Consider the following 18,658-nt stretch of genomic DNA (forward strand, 5'->3'; position numbering starts at 1 on the left):
ATGTAAGTAGTTTACCAAGCCATAAAAACTAAATTCAAAAATATAATTACTGACGTCCGACATTTTAATGTCTTACCGACGTTGTTTGGTTTTGTACAATTTTTTATTTTCAAATTCAATGGGCCAAACAAGTTGCCTTATTTTAACTTTAACTTTTCCATATTCAATTGTGTTTTTAGAAAATGGATCAGCAGAGATAATCATTGATTCTGACTGGAATCTTTTTTATATAATAGTTTACTTTTCATGGAACATCAGGTGCTTTCCGCAGTGGATCTTGGATGCTTATTTTGGGGACGCATGTACTGGGGATGCATGTACACTGTCTTCTGTTCTCAAACATGGATATTATATGGGATAATTTTTGCTTACTTTTCATGTATTAGTTTATGGGGAACCACTAGCGTTAAGTTAATGATAATTGGTATGCAGTTGTATAAGCATTTGCATATCTCATTTCCATGGAGAAATTTGGCCCCGCCCCCTCACTCGTGGTCTATTGACGTTGAAACTTTTGCTTAGTATTCATGTATTAGTTTAAGATTAGGTCGGTTTATAGGACAATGATATTTGGTATGCAGTTGTATAAGCATTGGCAAGTCCCATTACCATGGATATTATTGTATTCCGCCCCCTCAGTTATGGTTTATTGACTTTGAAATTTTGCTTAGTTTACATGTATTAGTTTGTGTTTAGGTTTGTGTAACGGGACCTACTGAAGATAAGTCAATGGTTTTTGGTATGCAGTTGTTTAGCATTGGCAAATGCCATTTCCATTGAAATCGTTTAGCCATGTACTTTCAGTAATGGTTCATTGACTTTGAATATTTGCAAAACTTACATGTTAAATTATTGCTATTTTAATTTCAACATTTGCATCATCAAAATTTAATACATCATTTTCGACATAAGAAAATGCCAGTACCAAGTCAAAAATACGACAGTTGTTTTCAATTCGTTTGATGTAATTGAGGTATTGATGTTGCTATTTAAAAAGTGACTTTCCGTTTTGGGCCTTGGTGGTCGGTATTTTTGCTATTTTACATTTTATGTTATCATGTTTTGACGTTTTTCAGTTTCACATTCGTGCCTTTGTCTGTAGAATGTCTGTATTATTACGCCATTCTTCATTGACGCCATTCATATCGGTCTCATATCAAAAGATTCAAATAACAGTGTTGTGTATTCAAAGCGTTTAAAGAACGTCATATCAGAATAGAAGTATTATTGTGAATGAAATAAAAACAAATTTTACAAAATAGTGTATCCCATTTAAAAAAAAGAAAGACAGAAAATTCAAATACACAATGTATTTAAAGTCATGCTAAGTTACAAATCAGGCATTGAACACACATGTATTTGGACATACTATTTAATATTTACATTGATGTGAAATAATGCTCAGAAAAAAGCCCACACTTGATTTTAAAAATGAATAACAAAGGAACACTGTTTTTGACATCGTCCAGAAAAAAAAACGTAGACAAAGACGCAGAGATAATTTAGATTTTCTTTTTAGGCAAAACGACTTTGCAATCTAGTAAAGTATTCTGATCTTGTAATAGTATTAAAACATTTGACTTTTCTACACTTTACACAAGTATTCCACATTCCAAACTTAAAGACAAATTTAAAGAGTTGGTATTGCTTTGTTTCATAAAAAAGAATGGCCAATGTAAATACAAGTATCTTGTCTTAGGGAGGAATAAATCCTACTTTGTAAAGGATTCAAACAAAAACTTATCTGAAACTGACATTATCAAGATGCTTGATTTCTTGATTGACAACATATTAGTTACGTTCGAAGGACGCGTTTTTTAACAGACTGTTGGCATTCCAATTGGAACAAATTGTGCCCCTCTTCTTGCCGACTTTTTTCTTTATTAGTTTGAGGCTGACTTCATACACGAACTTCTTAGGAAGAAAGGTAAAAAGTTAGCAATATCCTTTAAATCTACTTTACGCTATATAGATGAGGTTCTTTCACTAAATAATTCAAAATTTGGTGACTATGTTAAACGCATCTATCCCATTAAACTAGAGACACAGGATACTACAGATACAGTTACGTCGGCCTCATATCTTGACTTCCATCTAGAAATTGACAATGAGGATCGGTTGAAAACAAAACTTTACGACAAAAAAGATGACTTCAGCTTTCCAATTGTGAACTTTCCATTTCTAAGTAGCAATACTCCAGTAGTACCAGCATACAGGGTTTATATCTCCCAATTGACACGATATTCCCAGTGTTCGATTTCCTATCATGATTTTCTTGATAGAGGGTTGCTGCTCACAATGAAGCTATTAAACCAAGAGTTCCAAAATCATCCCTCCGTAAATTTTACGGACGTCATCACGAGTTGGTTGACATTTATGGAATAATCGTTTCACATTTGATATCGGACAGGTTCCTTACGTCATAACTACACTCCCCTTCCCTTTTATGAATGTGACCTACCGAATTAGATTTTTTACCGGATTTGTTATCACATAAGCAACACAACGGGTGCCACATGTGAAACAGGATCTGCTTACCCTTCCGGAGCACCAGATATTACCCCTAGTTTTTTGTGGGGTTCGTGTTGCTTATTTTTATGTTTTCTATGTTGTGGCATGTGTACTATTGTTTGTCTGTTTGTCTTTTTCATTTTTAGCCATGGCGTTGTCAGTTTACTTTCGATTTATGAGTTTGACTATCCCTCTGGTAACTTTCGTCCCTCTTTTAAAAGTGTAACCAAAAACAATGCACAGTGTTGTCAAACATTTTTTTTAATTAATGTTTATTCTGACATCACAAATTAAAACAAAAATTGTTTCTTCGGTTTATTCATTAAATGAAGCAGAATATATGTACATGTAACCTATTAAAAATAACATTTATATTTAACAGGAATTTCTCATTCAGAGTAAAATTTGTTGTCTCCAACACAATTGTCAATACAACATATTGCTTCATAAGAACAGTTATTGGTCAGGAGGCCATAATTGTGTTCATCATATATTCACACTATGCTTATAAATGTAAACTGTTCTACGCATTCCAATAACTACTGAATTTGTTGAGTGATCGTAACAAATACGAGGGTCATGATAGTTCGTCTTGATATTTGTAATTACTACTTCACTTTTCTCGCCATTAGAATCTACCTTGATAACATATCTCGAATTATCATCTATCTTTTCACAAAGCACGAGCACATTTCCTTCGTTATCTATGGTTAGATCATGTGGATCCGTCATACTCGGATCAGTAAATGTAAATATATCATTACCATCTCTATCAATACAGATCAGCTGTCTTTTGTCTTTACCGAGACAGTAAATATGTTGTGAATCAACATCGTAACACATATCATATGGTTTAAAACTAAGTGTAATGCGTCTTTTTACACTTCCCGACATATCAATTACCACAATACCATATTGATCACTTATGTAGAATTCGTTTTCTATGTATATTAATGTATCTGAACTATTTGGTTTTGCATTATTCCGAATGTATTGAACGTGGTTTTGTTGAATGTCAACTATAGCCAAGTTTTTGCTTCGCAAATACACTGCAACATTTGTTTTGTCTACTACAACTATTTGACATGGTCTTGATTCTGATTGTAAAGCTGCTCTTAGTTTTCCACTGACAGAAAATAGATGTATTTGAAAGAAGCTACCTAGAAGTATCTCCGCCTCACTTGGTAAGCTAGCTACAAGTATCTCCCCATTTGGTAGACATTCTATATCTTTTACATCATATTCTATCTGCCACTTACAGTTCATTATGAATGCATCGCTGATAGGTTGCATTGCGTGGCTTATGTACTTGTTCTCGTAATGATGTTTTCTAGAATAACAGTCCCTACATAAAACTGTATTGCAATCATAACACTTGTACACGGACATGTTTTTGCAATAGTTGCACCTAAACAAAGAAAAATGAATACTGGTAAAAAATCAATTTTTATTTTCGAATACATTAATTTTACAATATTTGAATTGAACTTGATACATGTATATAACCGAGAGAAAAATATAAAACACAATATGTCTTAACTCACGCGTCTTAGTATAGTTAACAAGAAATGAAATAATCGACAAAGGACAATAAAAACGTTTACTATTTCCAACAGACACCGTTTTCTTTCAAAATTATATAAATATACATTTTTAACTATGAAATTTATGTTTTATTTATATGGTGCACAATGATACATATTGCTAGTTGCATCTTGCTTTGTACATGTTGTAAGATCTATACAATGCGATGAATTTGGTTTATACCTTGTGTTGGTTTTTTTTAAACATTTTAGTGTTAACAAACACATATATATATATATATATACAGTTTTTATCAAAAGTAACAAAAATTGACTTACCTTCGGCGACCTTTTTTTTCTACAAAAACAAAAAACAATATACCATCAATATCTCTTTAAGTAATATTTCGTATAACATGTATACAAACTCATCATAGGTACCAGGAATAAAATGTTTCGTCTACAAAAGACTCATCAGTGACGCTCGAATAAAAAATGTTTAAAAGGGCAAATAAAGTACGAAGTTGAAGAGCGTTGAAGACCAAAAATTCCTAAAAGTTCTGCAAAATACAGCTTAGGTAACCTATTCCTGAGGTAGACAAAATTTAGTATTTCAAAAATTTAAAGGTTTTGTAACAATTAATTTATCATTATGAACATATCAATTCGTTCATAGTGTATTAATTTACGTTTTTTGATTGAGTTAGTCCTGCTAATTGATATTGTATCGTGTGTATTCTATGTTGTGATGTTATACTATTGTTTCAGAAAAATGGAAAAGGTTTGGATCCATTAAAACGTTTAATCCCGCTGCAAATGTTTGCACCTGTCCTAAGTCAGGAATCTGATGTACAGTAGTTGTCGTTTGTTTATGTAATTTATACGTGTTTCTCGTTTCTCGTTTTTTTTTTTTATATAGATACCACCGTTGGTTTTCCAGTTTGAATGGTTTTACAGTAGTAATTTTGGGGCCTTTTATAGCTTGTTGTTCGATGTGAGCCATAGCTCCGTGTTGAAGGCCGTACATTGACCTATAATGGTCTAACTTTTTAAAAAGTGTTATTTGGATGGAGAGTTGTCTCATTGGCACTTACACCACATCTTCATATATCTATATCAATGATAACTTTCGTCAACACATAAGTGCTGACTATTGGCCCAAGACCACAATTAATGACCCCGCTTTTCGTTGTCCACGAATACAGTTCCTTTTAATTAGAGTGTATTTTTCCTTAATTTTTTTTCTTTCCCTTCCTTACTCATTTCTTAGATTTTTTGGGGTGGAAATGAAAGTAAAGAGGTTAAATAAATTTTTGGATGTTGTATATAAACTGATTTTGATATGGAATAAGTGATTAGGCCAAGTGCGAAAAGGTAATATTTATAATTTTCGGAACATTTCTTGACTTGTCAATAGGGGTATGGATGTGTATTAGCTAAATTTGTGAAAGTTAATCTTTCTGAATTTTGGATATATATTTGGACTAGGACTATACATTACACCAAAAAAAAAATGGACAAAAGTGCATGGTGCAATTTTTTTAATGATACAAAACGTTATAAAGAACTGATAGAGGAATTAATTGTGGTCTGTGGCCTACTGGGCTGGTGATACCCTCGGGGAAATTAATATCCAGAAGGAGTGGCATCGACCCATCATAGATACCAGGACTAATATTTTATATTTACGTCAGAGGTAGAAAAACCTTAGTATAAGACTAAGAAGTAGGAGATCTATATCGATATCTTTAAAAATGTCACATTGGATTGCGTTGTCACAAATGTAAAAAAAAAAAGGTCATGCTCTATCTATATTCTTTGCTCCGGTGAAAAAAATAACAATCTAATTAAGGATGAAGTCAGGTGAAGTCAAGACTATAGATAAAGGCAACAGTAGTATACCACTGTTCAAAATTCATAAATCGATAGAGAAAAAACAAATCCGGGTTACAAACTAAAACTGACAAGAACTACGACACAACAGAGACACAACACCGAAATGTAACACACACAGGAACGAACTATAATGTTACAATGGCCTTTTTCCTGACTTGGTACAGGGCATTTTATGAAAAAATTGTGGGTTGAACCTGGTTTCGTGGCATGTCAAACCTCCCCCTTTAATAACAGTGTGAATTATAACATTAAAATGACAACATTACACCAAAGGGTTACAATAAAAAAAAAGGTAAATGGGAGAAAATATAGGACAGAGAAACAAACGAATAATAGCCATCGAAAGGTAACAGGTTAAAAAGAATTGTATACGCCAGACGCGCGCTACGTCCACACAAAACTATGCTCAGATGTAAAAAATTTGAAAGTCATAACAACTACAAAGTTGAAGATCGCCGAGGACCAAAAGTTCAAAAAAAGTTGTGAGGCCCGGGTTATCCGCCTAGGACAGAAACATCATTATTATCAAGAATAATACATAGTTTTGCAAACAGTAAATTTTATAAAATGACTATATGATAGATATACATGATTAAACTGAAGTGGTGACTAGTTATAGAATAAAAACGAATACATAACAAAAACACAGCCCTGTTAGCCATAGTCAATGCAACGCCCAAAGTGACGTCACATTTAAATTTCTAAAACGTGTTCCGAAAATTAAGGAAGAATTTGGATGAAATTTCAGATTAGATTTGTATGACTTATCTAACTTATATTAATAATAGTGAAAGTTATAATATTAATTAATATTTGATTGTAGTAGTAATTAGATAATTAATTGTATTATCTAGCTTTGTTGATGTTTCTTCTGATCAAACTACAAACCAAATGTATCGTGTGATATTATAAATCATAAATGCATTACTCAAGGAACAAAATAAGCTAAAATAGTGATAGGTTATCAAACTCTTTTTCGATATATTTGATTTTTAAAACATGGCGTGAAAAGCTGAATCGGGCTGAAAAATGAAAACAAAAGATATGAAAGAAATACAGTTTTTAGAAGAAATTTCTAAAGCCTAACGACCAAGGAATGTTTACCTTTTCTTAACTGTTATATTCGCATACTTTTAAAACTGTGAATAATAGGTACGGAAGCCCATAGTGGACCAAAAACATAATATCATATCTTTATATTAATATACATAGGAAAGCTACACCCGATCACCGAAAGCTTTTTTTGTAGAGCCTAGATGGTGGAGTGGTCTAGGGCGTAGTGCATAGTGTAACGTGATTTAGTGCTACGATATCTCGAATGAGTTCGAATCCCGGTCACGGAAAAAACAAAAAATTGTTTGCACAAATTTACAGATCTAACAATGTTGGACTGATATTAAGACACATTATTTATACAGAATGTGTTTTAGCCTTGTATTCCCATCACTGGTGATCCGATGAATACAATAGGTCGTGGAGTTGTCATTGGTTCTGACTGCATTACAATGTAAAAGAGGTACGAAAGATACCCGAGGGACAGTCAAACTCATTTATCGGAAATGAACTGACAACGCCTGGTTAAAAATGAAAAAGACATACAGACAAACAATAGAACACATCACACCACATAGAAAACTAAAGAATAAGCAACACAAACCCCACCAAAAACTAATTTTAGGTGCTCAGGAAGGGTAAGCAGACCCTGTTCTACATTTGGCACCCGTCGTGTTGCTAATGTTATAACACATCCGGTAAATAGTCTTAATTTGTAAGATCCTCACGATAGATAATTCTGCTGATCTGTAAAATTCATCTCCATGCCTTATATGTCATGTACTGTGTTACGACAATAGACAAAAACTGATAAGGAAAGGTAACACCCGGCCACTTAAAGCTTTTTATTTGTAGATATTAGATGGTTGAGTGGTTCGGACATTACTTGAATCATTCAGAAATATATCTGAATTTAACACCTTTAATTGACATCGCAGAAAAATGGAGCAGATTTTATGCGTATGAAACTTCGTTAAGTTACTGTGGACAAAATGAAGGATATATATTAAATGAAAACACGTTGTAATTTAATGCTTCCCAAGCGTTTTTCTGGATTTACGTTTACTAGGAACGCTTATAGCTGCAAATGAGAAAGCCAAGTTGTATCATAACATAATAGTTACATGGCAGCTGAATAACCATAAAAAAAACACTGTTGAATCTGAACGGCTGATAAAATAGTGGCTTTGATTCTAGATAAAACAAAAGTTGTTTTTTTTAATTTAAATGATGACGCAGCTTTTCTCAAAAGTACATTACATCCCTCGTGCAAAGTTGACCTTAGATGGATTTGGCTTTTTTTTATGTATTTTTCATATTATTGATATAGATCTTGAACTGTTTCGGTACCTATCTATCCTTCGGCTTTCAAGTATTTGGCTTTGAGCGTTCCTATTGAAGGTAAATCTAGAAAAGCGCTGAGGACGCATACAATTATTAAACGTGTTGATTTCAATTTTTTAAAGCATTGGGTCGATACCTCTGCTATTGGACTATCAGTCCTCGAATGTATCATCACTTCGTCAGTAGTCAGTAATTAAGTACTGGCATGATTTATAACAAACTGTTCTAAAATATTTCGTTGATAAATTTTGAAATAAAAAAGAAACTAAGGTTACAACTCTCTCGTGCATAGTTGACCTTAGATTGATTTGGCTGTTTTATGTATTTTTTGTCATATTAATGGTATAGATCTTGAACTGTTTCGATACCTGTCTATCCTTTGGCTTTCAAGGCTTTGAGCGTTCCTGATGAAGGTAAATCTAGAAAAGCGCTTCGGACGCATACAATTATTAAACGTGTTGTTTTCAATTTTTTACAGCACTGGGTCGATACCTCTGCTGACGGACCATCAGCTCCCGCGGGTATCATCAGCTCAGTATTCAAAACATCGGCACTGGCATGATTTATAACAAATCTTTCTAAAATTGTCCGTCGATAAATTTTGAAATTATAAAGAAACCAAGATTACAACTCCCTCGTGCTTAGTTGATATTAGATGGATTTGGCTTTTTTAATGTATTTTTATGTCATATTAATGATATAGATCTTGACCTGTTCCGGTACTTATCTATCCTTCGGCTTTCAAGTATTTGGCTTTAAGCGTTCCTGATGAAGGTAAATACAGGAAAGTGCTGCAGACTTATAATCTTATTAAATGTGTTATTTTCTGTTACTTATTGATGTAACAAGTTTGGGTATCGTTTTCCTGCAATGCTCAGTTTAATAGCCGTGCATATAATTTGAATACCAGTGGTGCTTTCAACAATTAAAATTTACTGATAAAACTAAAGTACCGACTTTGCAGGGACAATTTCGAAAAAAACAACATTTTAAAGTATTCCACAGGTCAACTTCTGAATATGCAACTAGGTTTGTAATAATTCTGGGATAGGCTTCGATTATACAATTGAACGTAACAATTTACCGACAGGAGGAGAAGACAAACACTAACAATGTCAAATCAACATTTAAAATCCCGTTAAAACTCTAAATACCATAAACAAAGAAGTAACTAGTTATAAGAATCATCCATACGGACGGAGGAAACTAAATATAATTATAACTCAATCAAGATGCTCCTCGTTTTTAAGGACCGAATATTGAAAGGAGTATAACATTAGTTTTCAATGGAAAACACCTTAAATTACCTTGAGTTATTTCAAAATTTGCAAAAAAGAGACAAATATATACTTACTGAGTTCATCTTCAACCTCTTCTTCCTACGGAAAAAAATATCTTAATTGCTTTTCGATTTCGATATCGGTAACAGAAACATCAATCTGATTTAATGCATTAAGTGTCCAAGTATGCGTCTGTATTTAATTGGTTATGGTTTTTTTATATTTATTGCGAACCCATTAATACCTTTCCATAGATTCACCTGATAGTTACCTGTCCATTTAAACTTTTGGCAGTTCTAATTTCCCATCTAACAAATACAACATATGTTGTTCTCTGTTTAGTTGATTCACTGGCACCTTTAAATTTCTTCTAAGAGAAATATATCACTCATTGATTAATCTACCTCTGTAAAAAGTTATCTACTAAATTGATAGAAATAAAATGTTTATTAAAAAACTGCATGTGATTTTGTGTTTATTAAACATTAATTATGTTTTTCTCAATCTGTTCAAAATAAATACCAATTTCATCGTAAAAAGTTTGTTTTTATAAAAAAAAGTATTGTTCCTATCAAAATTTGGATTTTTAAGTTTTTGTTTAGTTATAGAATACTTTTAAGAAGGCCTTATTATATAAGCATCACCCTTTTTAGGGTTTTTTTTGTCAAAAAAAAATTAAAATAGGAATACTGTTGATTTTTTTTCAGAAATCAACTTTTATTAATGTTTGCATTAGTGTTTACATTCAACAGATTGTAAATATAATAAATTCAAACTCATATGCACTTTTTTTATATATATAGTAAACATGTTATTTTCATCAATTTAGCAGATAAAATTTTTACTTAGGTAAATTAATCAATGAGCTTTAGATTTCTCTTACAAGAAATTTAAAGGTCCCAGTGAATAAACTAAACAGAGAACATACCTGTTGTATTTGTTAGAATAGACCATATTATTTAAGTAATCACGGTTTTGTAGCTTATCTAAACAGTCAAATCAATGATCAGAGTTCGCATTATATTACCGTAGAATTGTAGACTATATTACTAGAAACTAAGTCAAACCTTTTAACATAGCATCTTATCCAAACATAAAACATATGAAACAGAAAACAGTATATGTATTGGTGAGGGAAATCTTTGATTTGACAAGCCTGACAGTGACATAATTCGTACTGGTTGAAACGTCATGGTTCTCCAATATATTTCATCGGAAGTTAAAAGTTATAACATCGTAAAAATTGAAACAAACCGTCGAAATTTGATTACAATGTCTAAATACTTCAATAAACGGCCGGGTGAATTGTAAAACGGGTACATTACATTTGGCAGCATTCATAAAATCAATAAGTGTTCTATTAGACGCATTAATTTATAACAAAGGCACGTATACAGGTATTGAAATTTATAAATATATCATATATCATACCCAATAGGTTTCTGGCTATTGAACATTTAATTCATGTAAGGATGAAGTCACGTCAGTTTTGGAATGTTTTGTCAGATATTCGGACTCCTTGTGTTTACCTACGATAAAGGGTACAATAAATCGCCTCATATCACCCACTTTTCATAAAAGAAATCAATAGCCCATACAAGGGTCATTACCCAAATATAAGCAGGTTCTAGATTTCTCTTCTCACTATTTGAGATACAAATATTTTCAATGATAAATATAAGGTTAAAGTCCGAGCATATTCCAGATTAGATATCTCGAAAAGTACTTCAATAACCAACATGTTTAGATTTATTGATTTCGTTACCTAATGCTCTTCTGACTCATATTATCAATTCTGTATGATTTTGTTTTTAACTGTTTGAACGTAAGTCGACATTTTTTTTCTTTCTAAATCAAAGTAAACAAACACTCATAACAACCCTCTGTCCTTAAACAACTGGCCCTTTTATGCTGAATTAAGTCTGAACTGAAAACTCAAGCTTTTTTCCACCTATTAATACAATCCTTAATTTTGACAGCAATATTACAAACAACCAAAAACATTCCCGGTATTCTGTAGGATCAATATATAATTGAGATAACCATATATTTTTATATATAAATCAAAGTTTGTTTGGGAAAGTTTATAAGAGAAATTAAAGGTGACTGTCTGAATCTAGTCCAAACTTAAATACTAGCTTTTCACCGATTAATTAAATCCTTAAATTTGACAGCACTAAATTAAAATACTAAACAACCGATATATCATTCTCTAAGTTCAATGTATAACTGAGATAGTTGTGAAGTTTATTGAAAATCCAAGTTGATTTGAAAAGCTATGGAAATGATTAGAAATGACTGTTTGAATTTAGTCAAAACTGCATCATTTCTACGTATTACATACATTCCTTTAATGTGACAGCAATGAATCAAACTACCGCATAGCCTGAATTTTGAAAGATCAATGATGAAATTATGTTAGATGGGCTGATTCAGAACAGTCTATACTAAATTTAAAGCTCAAGGCTGGTCGACACAGGTCGAAACTAAATCAAGACTGGTCGAGACAGGTCAAGACTGTGTAGAGACTAGTCGAGCAATTTTCGAGACCATTTCAGACTTAAGAAGATTATCAAATACTGGATCAGACTTATTAATTAAATTCGAGACCAAAATCGAGTACACTTTAAAGTACACTAAAGAACTGTCGAGACTACGTCGAGTCTTTTCAAGTAAAATGTGTGCTCGACTTTACTGGTCGAGCACAAAATACGGTCTTCATTGTTTCAGGCCGAACGGTGACCTGTAGTTGTTAATGTCTGTGTTATTTTGGTCTTTTGTAGATAGTTGTCTCATTGGCAATCATACCACATCTTCTTTTTTTATATTTTAAGACTATGAGCAGTTTGTAGTGTAGGTTATCATATATGTTCATAATTGTTTAATATGTAAATAAAACCTGATTTGTTGTCATTGAAATCACAGTAATCATGAGATATAATGAGCCATTGTATCAATAAAAAAACTGCGGAAAACAAAACAAAAACAAACAAAAACAAAATGAAATAAAAAACAAAAACAAAAAACAAAACAGAAAAAAAACCAGCGTTACTAACAAAATAAAAAACTCGAAGTTTATTCGTTGATACAGATATAAACGTGAAAGTGAAATCGCGTATATTTCTTTTTCTACTGTACTTTTAAACGCAACAATAAGTAAATGTGGGGTTTACATAAAGTAACTCCACATTAACTTTCTTGTCGTTTACATGTTATACTTGGTTTGCAATAATCTATAGCACTTACTGTTCATATCGCAATGGTTTTGTAATTTCAAACATGGAATATAAGTTTGTATTCCTTCTGCTGAAGAATATTACAGTAAATAGTTATCAAAGGTACCAGGATTATAATTTAGTGCGCCAGACGCGCGTTTCGTCTACATAACCTCATCTGTGACGCTCAAATCAAAATATTTATAAAGCCAAACAAGTACAAAGTTAAAGAGCATTGAGGATCCAAAATTCCAAAAAGTTGTGCCAAATACGGCTAAGGTAATCTATACCTTGGATAAGAAAATCCTTAGTTTTTCGAAAAATTCAAAGTTTTGTAAACAGGAAATTTATAAAAATGACCACATTATTAATATTCATTTCAACACCGAAGTGTTGACTACTGGGCTGGTGATACCCTCGGGGACGAAACGTCCACCAGCAGTGGCATCGACCCAGTGGTGTAAATAGTTATCAAAGGTACCAGGATTATAATTTAGTACGCCAGACGCGCGTTTCGTCTACATAAGACTCATCAGTAAACTTGACCATATCATTTGTTACCAATAGAACAATAAATGAAATAAATTTCACAAAGTATGAATGTGTTTCTCAACATGTCTTATTGATTTTGAAACCTTTCAATGTTAAGCCTCAATATTCGTTTAGATAATTTTACATCATTTAAAGTACTACGATTTTCTACGTACATCACAGTAACAAAAGACGCTACATTCTTATTACTAAGTTGCATCATACCTTCAACCAGGATCTGTAGACATCTTTGCATAAGTGCATTTCATTATGATCTGTACATCGGTATTCACTTTTTTCCATTGCTTCATCATAACTAATTCCAACATTATCTGTAAGACTTCCAACTGGACATTTAAATCTTATTTCATAAGTAACATTGATACGATATCTTTGCTTAATTAAATCAACAAGATTTATCAGTTGGTCTTTTACGTAACTATAACAAACATCGTCACTTCTCAACTGTCTTACTTGCATAGCAATTAAATTTTTTGAGAGGCAAATGACAAGTATTTCACTACCGGTATCATTAAGCTGAAATATTCCAATATTGCGATATATACTCAAGTTACTATCATTTTTATTATGAAATAGCTGTTGGCTTTTCACAAAGCTAACTAAAATATGATTGAAATATGACGGTGGTAAAAAGTTGAACACGAGAGAGAACCATGAGGACTTGCTCCAATGTTTGGATTCATCATCAACGTTTCTTAAAATTTCCTGAAATGGCCTAGGTTTGATCATGCATGGCATATAGATGTCATTTCTATAGTCTTCATTTTTCGGTTTTACAATGATGCCAAATTCTTCCATAAGTTTTAATAAATATTGTTTATGCTTTGTCAATATCAGACTCGGTACTTTTTTAAGTAATTTTTCTATTAATGCATCTTCTAATTTGCCTGTTTCGTCAAGTACTGCCCATTCTGGCATACCCAACGCCTCGCCATTATAATCATGTGATACGAAACATCTGAAAACGTCTACCAGCCATTCCGGATCCAATACAATATATTCTCTTACTTCTTTGAAAAATATGATATTACCAATCTCGTGTTCATACTTGAGAAAAGAGTCTAGTTCAGACATTTCTTTTTGGACATGAGGAAAAGAACACTCAGTAGCTAAGCATAGAGCTTCAGTATACAATATAACTTTTTTGTTTTTATATCTTGGTGTTTCTCCTTCAGCTTCACTAAACAAAATGGTTGTTTCTGTTTGTTTACGGTACATTTCTTTTTCAAGAACTATCCATCGGATTGGGAGATTTTCCTCCCAATTAGATAGAGCTTTTGCCTTGCGAAGAATATCTGTTCGCAGTTCTTCAAATTCCTGTTTATTTTCAGAGGGAATCTTGTTTGACAAGAAATGTGGTTGTCGGAAATGTCTCCGTTTTTCTTGTTTTGACATAGCGCTATTTAGATGTTTAAGAAACATCGTTTTTCGTTCTTCCCTGCCATTCTATAAGAAATTACAGTTTTGTCAAATTAATTCAAACAAGTCATAACCTATAAATAAACAAGTATATATGCCATAAAAAAGTGTTGTGTCACTAATGATTGTAAATTGCATATATAATAAAATTAATTTATTTATATATTCTTAACTTAATAAAAAGTTTTTTTGGATGATAAAAAACTCGAGTTTTATCACTATCAGCCCACATTTGAATTATGGTATGTTTTCGAAATTTGTGAAAATGTAAAAACAGATCTTCAGCAAAATTAATTGATTTAACACCTACTGGAAACCGTCTGTGGCCTAATTCCTGCTATATATAACCATAACTTTTCTTTTTTTCCAAACAAATGTTGAACATAACTTTAATTGAAACATCTAACTTCACAAACGTAAACGAAATTTGATCGTTTGAAATTAACCCAATTTTGCCAACAGATATTGAAATATTTTATGACATGAAAACTTCTACAGTATTTCATTGCAGTATGTTTTGTGTAAGAAAAAGAAACCTTAATACCGATATAATAACTACAGCTGAGTTTAAAAACAATAAATCAATGATATTCTATCGGGGGTCGATTAATTTTGTGACGAAATGAAAATACGATATGTATAATAAATTATACTGGGTTCCTTTCCAAAGACTAACAGACAATCCATCACTATCTACGAGGTATGTTTCTGCTAAATAGCAAAACTTTAAACGTTAGATTGAACTACAGTTACTATTCTGATATTATCGTCCATGATTTTCTGTATATATAATAATACAAGCAAGGCAACCAACCAGCGCTGAAACATTACTCCTTCATTGCTCTATCAATTTGTTTAAGTAACAGTTCATATACTAGTATAATTCATTTTATAAAATTATTCACACATACGTAGTCAAACTCATTTCTTGTGCTCTTCTAAAAGGTCATTATTAGTAATTTTTTGATACAGCTTTTTACAGTTTTGTACGATTAAATATAATAATAATTTAATGGTCTGCTTACGATATTTGAATTTACAAACAAATGTCAAAAATAAACTCGGATATAGTTTCTTATAGATTCCTATTTTATTGCCATCAAGCTATATTTCTTATCGTTCATATTTTCAAATATACAGTAAATAATCAAGTCCAACATAGAAAATTGATAAACAGTTTGGTGTCATACAAAATGCTTTTACCTTTCCGATTTCAAAAGTCCATTCAAATGATCCAGTTTTAGAATATAAGTAAGTAGCTTCGTAATGATATTACAATTACCCTTTTTCGCTCATTAAATGAAAACAAACTTGTAACTCCTAAATAATTTAAGCTGAAAAGTGGATGCTCTTTGATGCATGCCTTTGCCCTATAGTATTAACGTACAAGAGGTATTTTGTCGATTCCAGTACCAACTATTATAACAGGTGGGTTCAGATCCAAATCGTCGTTGCATTTCATAGATGTTTTCTTATCGTCTGTACAGTAGCAATGGATGTTATCAAGCCAGAAGTCAATATATTCTGAAAAAAAAAAACGGAAAAACAAAACAAATTAAAAGGTACAGAGTATCTCGTACTTAAATATATGTATAATTGACCCACCCGGTTGTATTGTATACACAGAAAACAATAAAAACAAACCAAACGAATGGATATTAGTTGCTTTCTCCAATGGAATCTTTCAATTGTACAAAACATTCAGATTTCAAGTTTATAAAAGTTTATTTTTAGGATATTTTTTCAAATGAGAAAATTATATATCTCATTATGTTTTTTCGTTTTCAATCTTTTTTATTCATCTTTCAGTGGAAATGATAAAAAGTTTTTTAAATAGCTCTAACAATGCTTTCGGTTATTCTGAATCTATATGTATTGTATATTGCATTAGAAAAAATCGTCGAAGTTTCAATGACATAAAACAAGCCAATAACATATTTTCACGTAAATTGGAGATGATTGTGAATGTACTCAACAAATTCAGTTAATGTAAATAATATCAGGTCAAGTAGGAAGACCACTCAAACTTAGCTCGAGTGATTCGACCATCACAAATTAAAGTATTTTCAACTTACATTTTAACGGTAATGTACATTATTTTAACTTACCTGTGATATGAAAACAAAATGAAAATCGTCATTACATTCGTTTCATATGGTCATTTTTTTACTTATCTGATCCACTTTGCACGAGCAATATAATGTGTGAATTTGCAATTATATCCAGTCAGTTAAAGATTGTAAAGAATGAAAAAAAAATAAAAAATTACATAATTTGATCATTTTTATCACGCGTTAAGCAAACGTATATGTAAAGGTTTAAGTATACAATGCTAGTAAACCTTACATAAATAAGGCCGTTAGTTTTCTCGTAAGATGTGTTTTACATTGTCATTTCGGGGCCTTTTATAGCTGACTTTCCGTTATGGGTTTTGCTCAATGTTCAAGGCTGTACGGTGGCCTATAGTTGTTAATTTCTGTGTCATTTCGGTTTCTTGTGGAGAGTAGTCTCATTGGAAATAATACCACATCTTCTTTGTTTTTTTAGTAAACCTTACATAATGCACCTAGGATACTAAATCAGTCATATGAAATTCTGCACATTGCAGAAAAAACGTTCTGTTTATGTTACATTCTTTTTCTTAATATAGAAGAATTCATTTTAAGATGTGCATACCTCCAATGCTATCGAATTCCTTTTCAATCATGTTTTCATATGTTTTACTTTTAAAATCTTCAGATATATCTACAACTAAGAGATACACAGCATTTGCACTTAGAAAGGTCTGGTGCGTTGCATAGAATTCCTTCTGCCCGGCAAAATCCCAAAATGCGCAGTCTGCAAATTCTTCACTCTGATCAATTGATAAAACTTGAGTTTTTTTTCCGGCTATAAAAAATAATGATTAACGTAATTGTAAGTGTCATAATGAAAGGAAAAAGTACATTCGAATGAATGTATGTGATATATTGTTTCAAATAAGTAATGTGGGAGATAAATACAGATGAGAAATCTTGCGGGTAACACAAACATACAATTATGTCCGTGCGAAGAATAAGTATTGTTCGACTATTATTAGGTTTTCTGATCGAACAAGAACTTTTTTCAAATCGATATTGGTTCCAGTTTTGTACTTATCTAATTTTCGATGGAAAACACACTATCATAATTTCTTAAAACAATCTACCTTTTTTGTCAAGTTCTCTAGAAACGAATAATTTAAATATAAAATCACCAACTCATCCTAAAGGATAAATAAGTGGTTGGTCCCTACATCTTTTTTTTTTGTTGTAAATTCCACAGTGAGCTGACATGTGATCTTTTTACTTCAAAGACCTTACAAAAAAGATAGAAGATATCAGCGGGTATATCAACACAATAAACATTAGAAAATCTAAGCAAAAAACATAACGTCGAACGGAACAAAATCAGTATCAAAAACTCAATTGTTATCCGCCAAGCACAGTAAATATCCGTCAAAAGGAGTTTTCTGGAGTTTGTTAACCTGATGGACTACAAATCATACGCACGTGGCGCGCCCTTGATCGTGTGCTTTTTCAACAATCTAGACTTGTTTTATCAAACCGATAATATTATATAGGGCATTGTAGGTTTATTTTATTTTCTAAAGAAACTGATCAACGTATTTATGCATCAATGATTAAATCAAAATCATGTGTCGTATCGTATAAATACGTCAGAAAATGTTTAAACAAACATAAATTAATGTTCAAATAATTCTTGTTGAGAGCCGTGGTGTAGTGGTTAGTGCATTGGACTACTACCACAAAGGTTCCTGGTTCGATTCCAGTTCCGGTGTGAAAATTTCAGGGACTGAATTTTCGGCTCTTCCTTGAAACCATTT

General features: G+C 32.0%; 1 protein-coding gene across 1 annotated transcript in view; it reads right to left on the bottom strand.

The window, feature by feature from the left end:
- Nucleotides 1-2,825: 2,825 nt before the first annotated feature.
- LOC143058669 (uncharacterized) overlaps nucleotides 2,826-18,658 on the bottom strand; it is a 32,273-nt gene continuing 16,440 nt past the window's right edge. The window contains exons 7-12 of the mRNA XM_076232132.1: nucleotides 17,470-17,682; nucleotides 16,181-16,317; nucleotides 13,579-14,820; nucleotides 9,682-9,706; nucleotides 4,374-4,392; nucleotides 2,826-3,919 (exon numbers count right to left, since the gene is read on the bottom strand). Coding sequence (XP_076088247.1) covers nucleotides 2,998-3,919; nucleotides 4,374-4,392; nucleotides 9,682-9,706; nucleotides 13,579-14,820; nucleotides 16,181-16,317; nucleotides 17,470-17,682 — 2,558 coding nt within the window. The 3' untranslated portion in view covers nucleotides 2,826-2,997. The remainder of the gene's footprint in view (nucleotides 3,920-4,373; nucleotides 4,393-9,681; nucleotides 9,707-13,578; nucleotides 14,821-16,180; nucleotides 16,318-17,469; nucleotides 17,683-18,658) is intronic.

This window comes from Mytilus galloprovincialis, chromosome 14 (genome assembly GCF_965363235.1).
Source record: "Mytilus galloprovincialis chromosome 14, xbMytGall1.hap1.1, whole genome shotgun sequence".
Classification (NCBI taxonomy): Eukaryota; Metazoa; Mollusca; class Bivalvia; order Mytilida; family Mytilidae; genus Mytilus; species Mytilus galloprovincialis.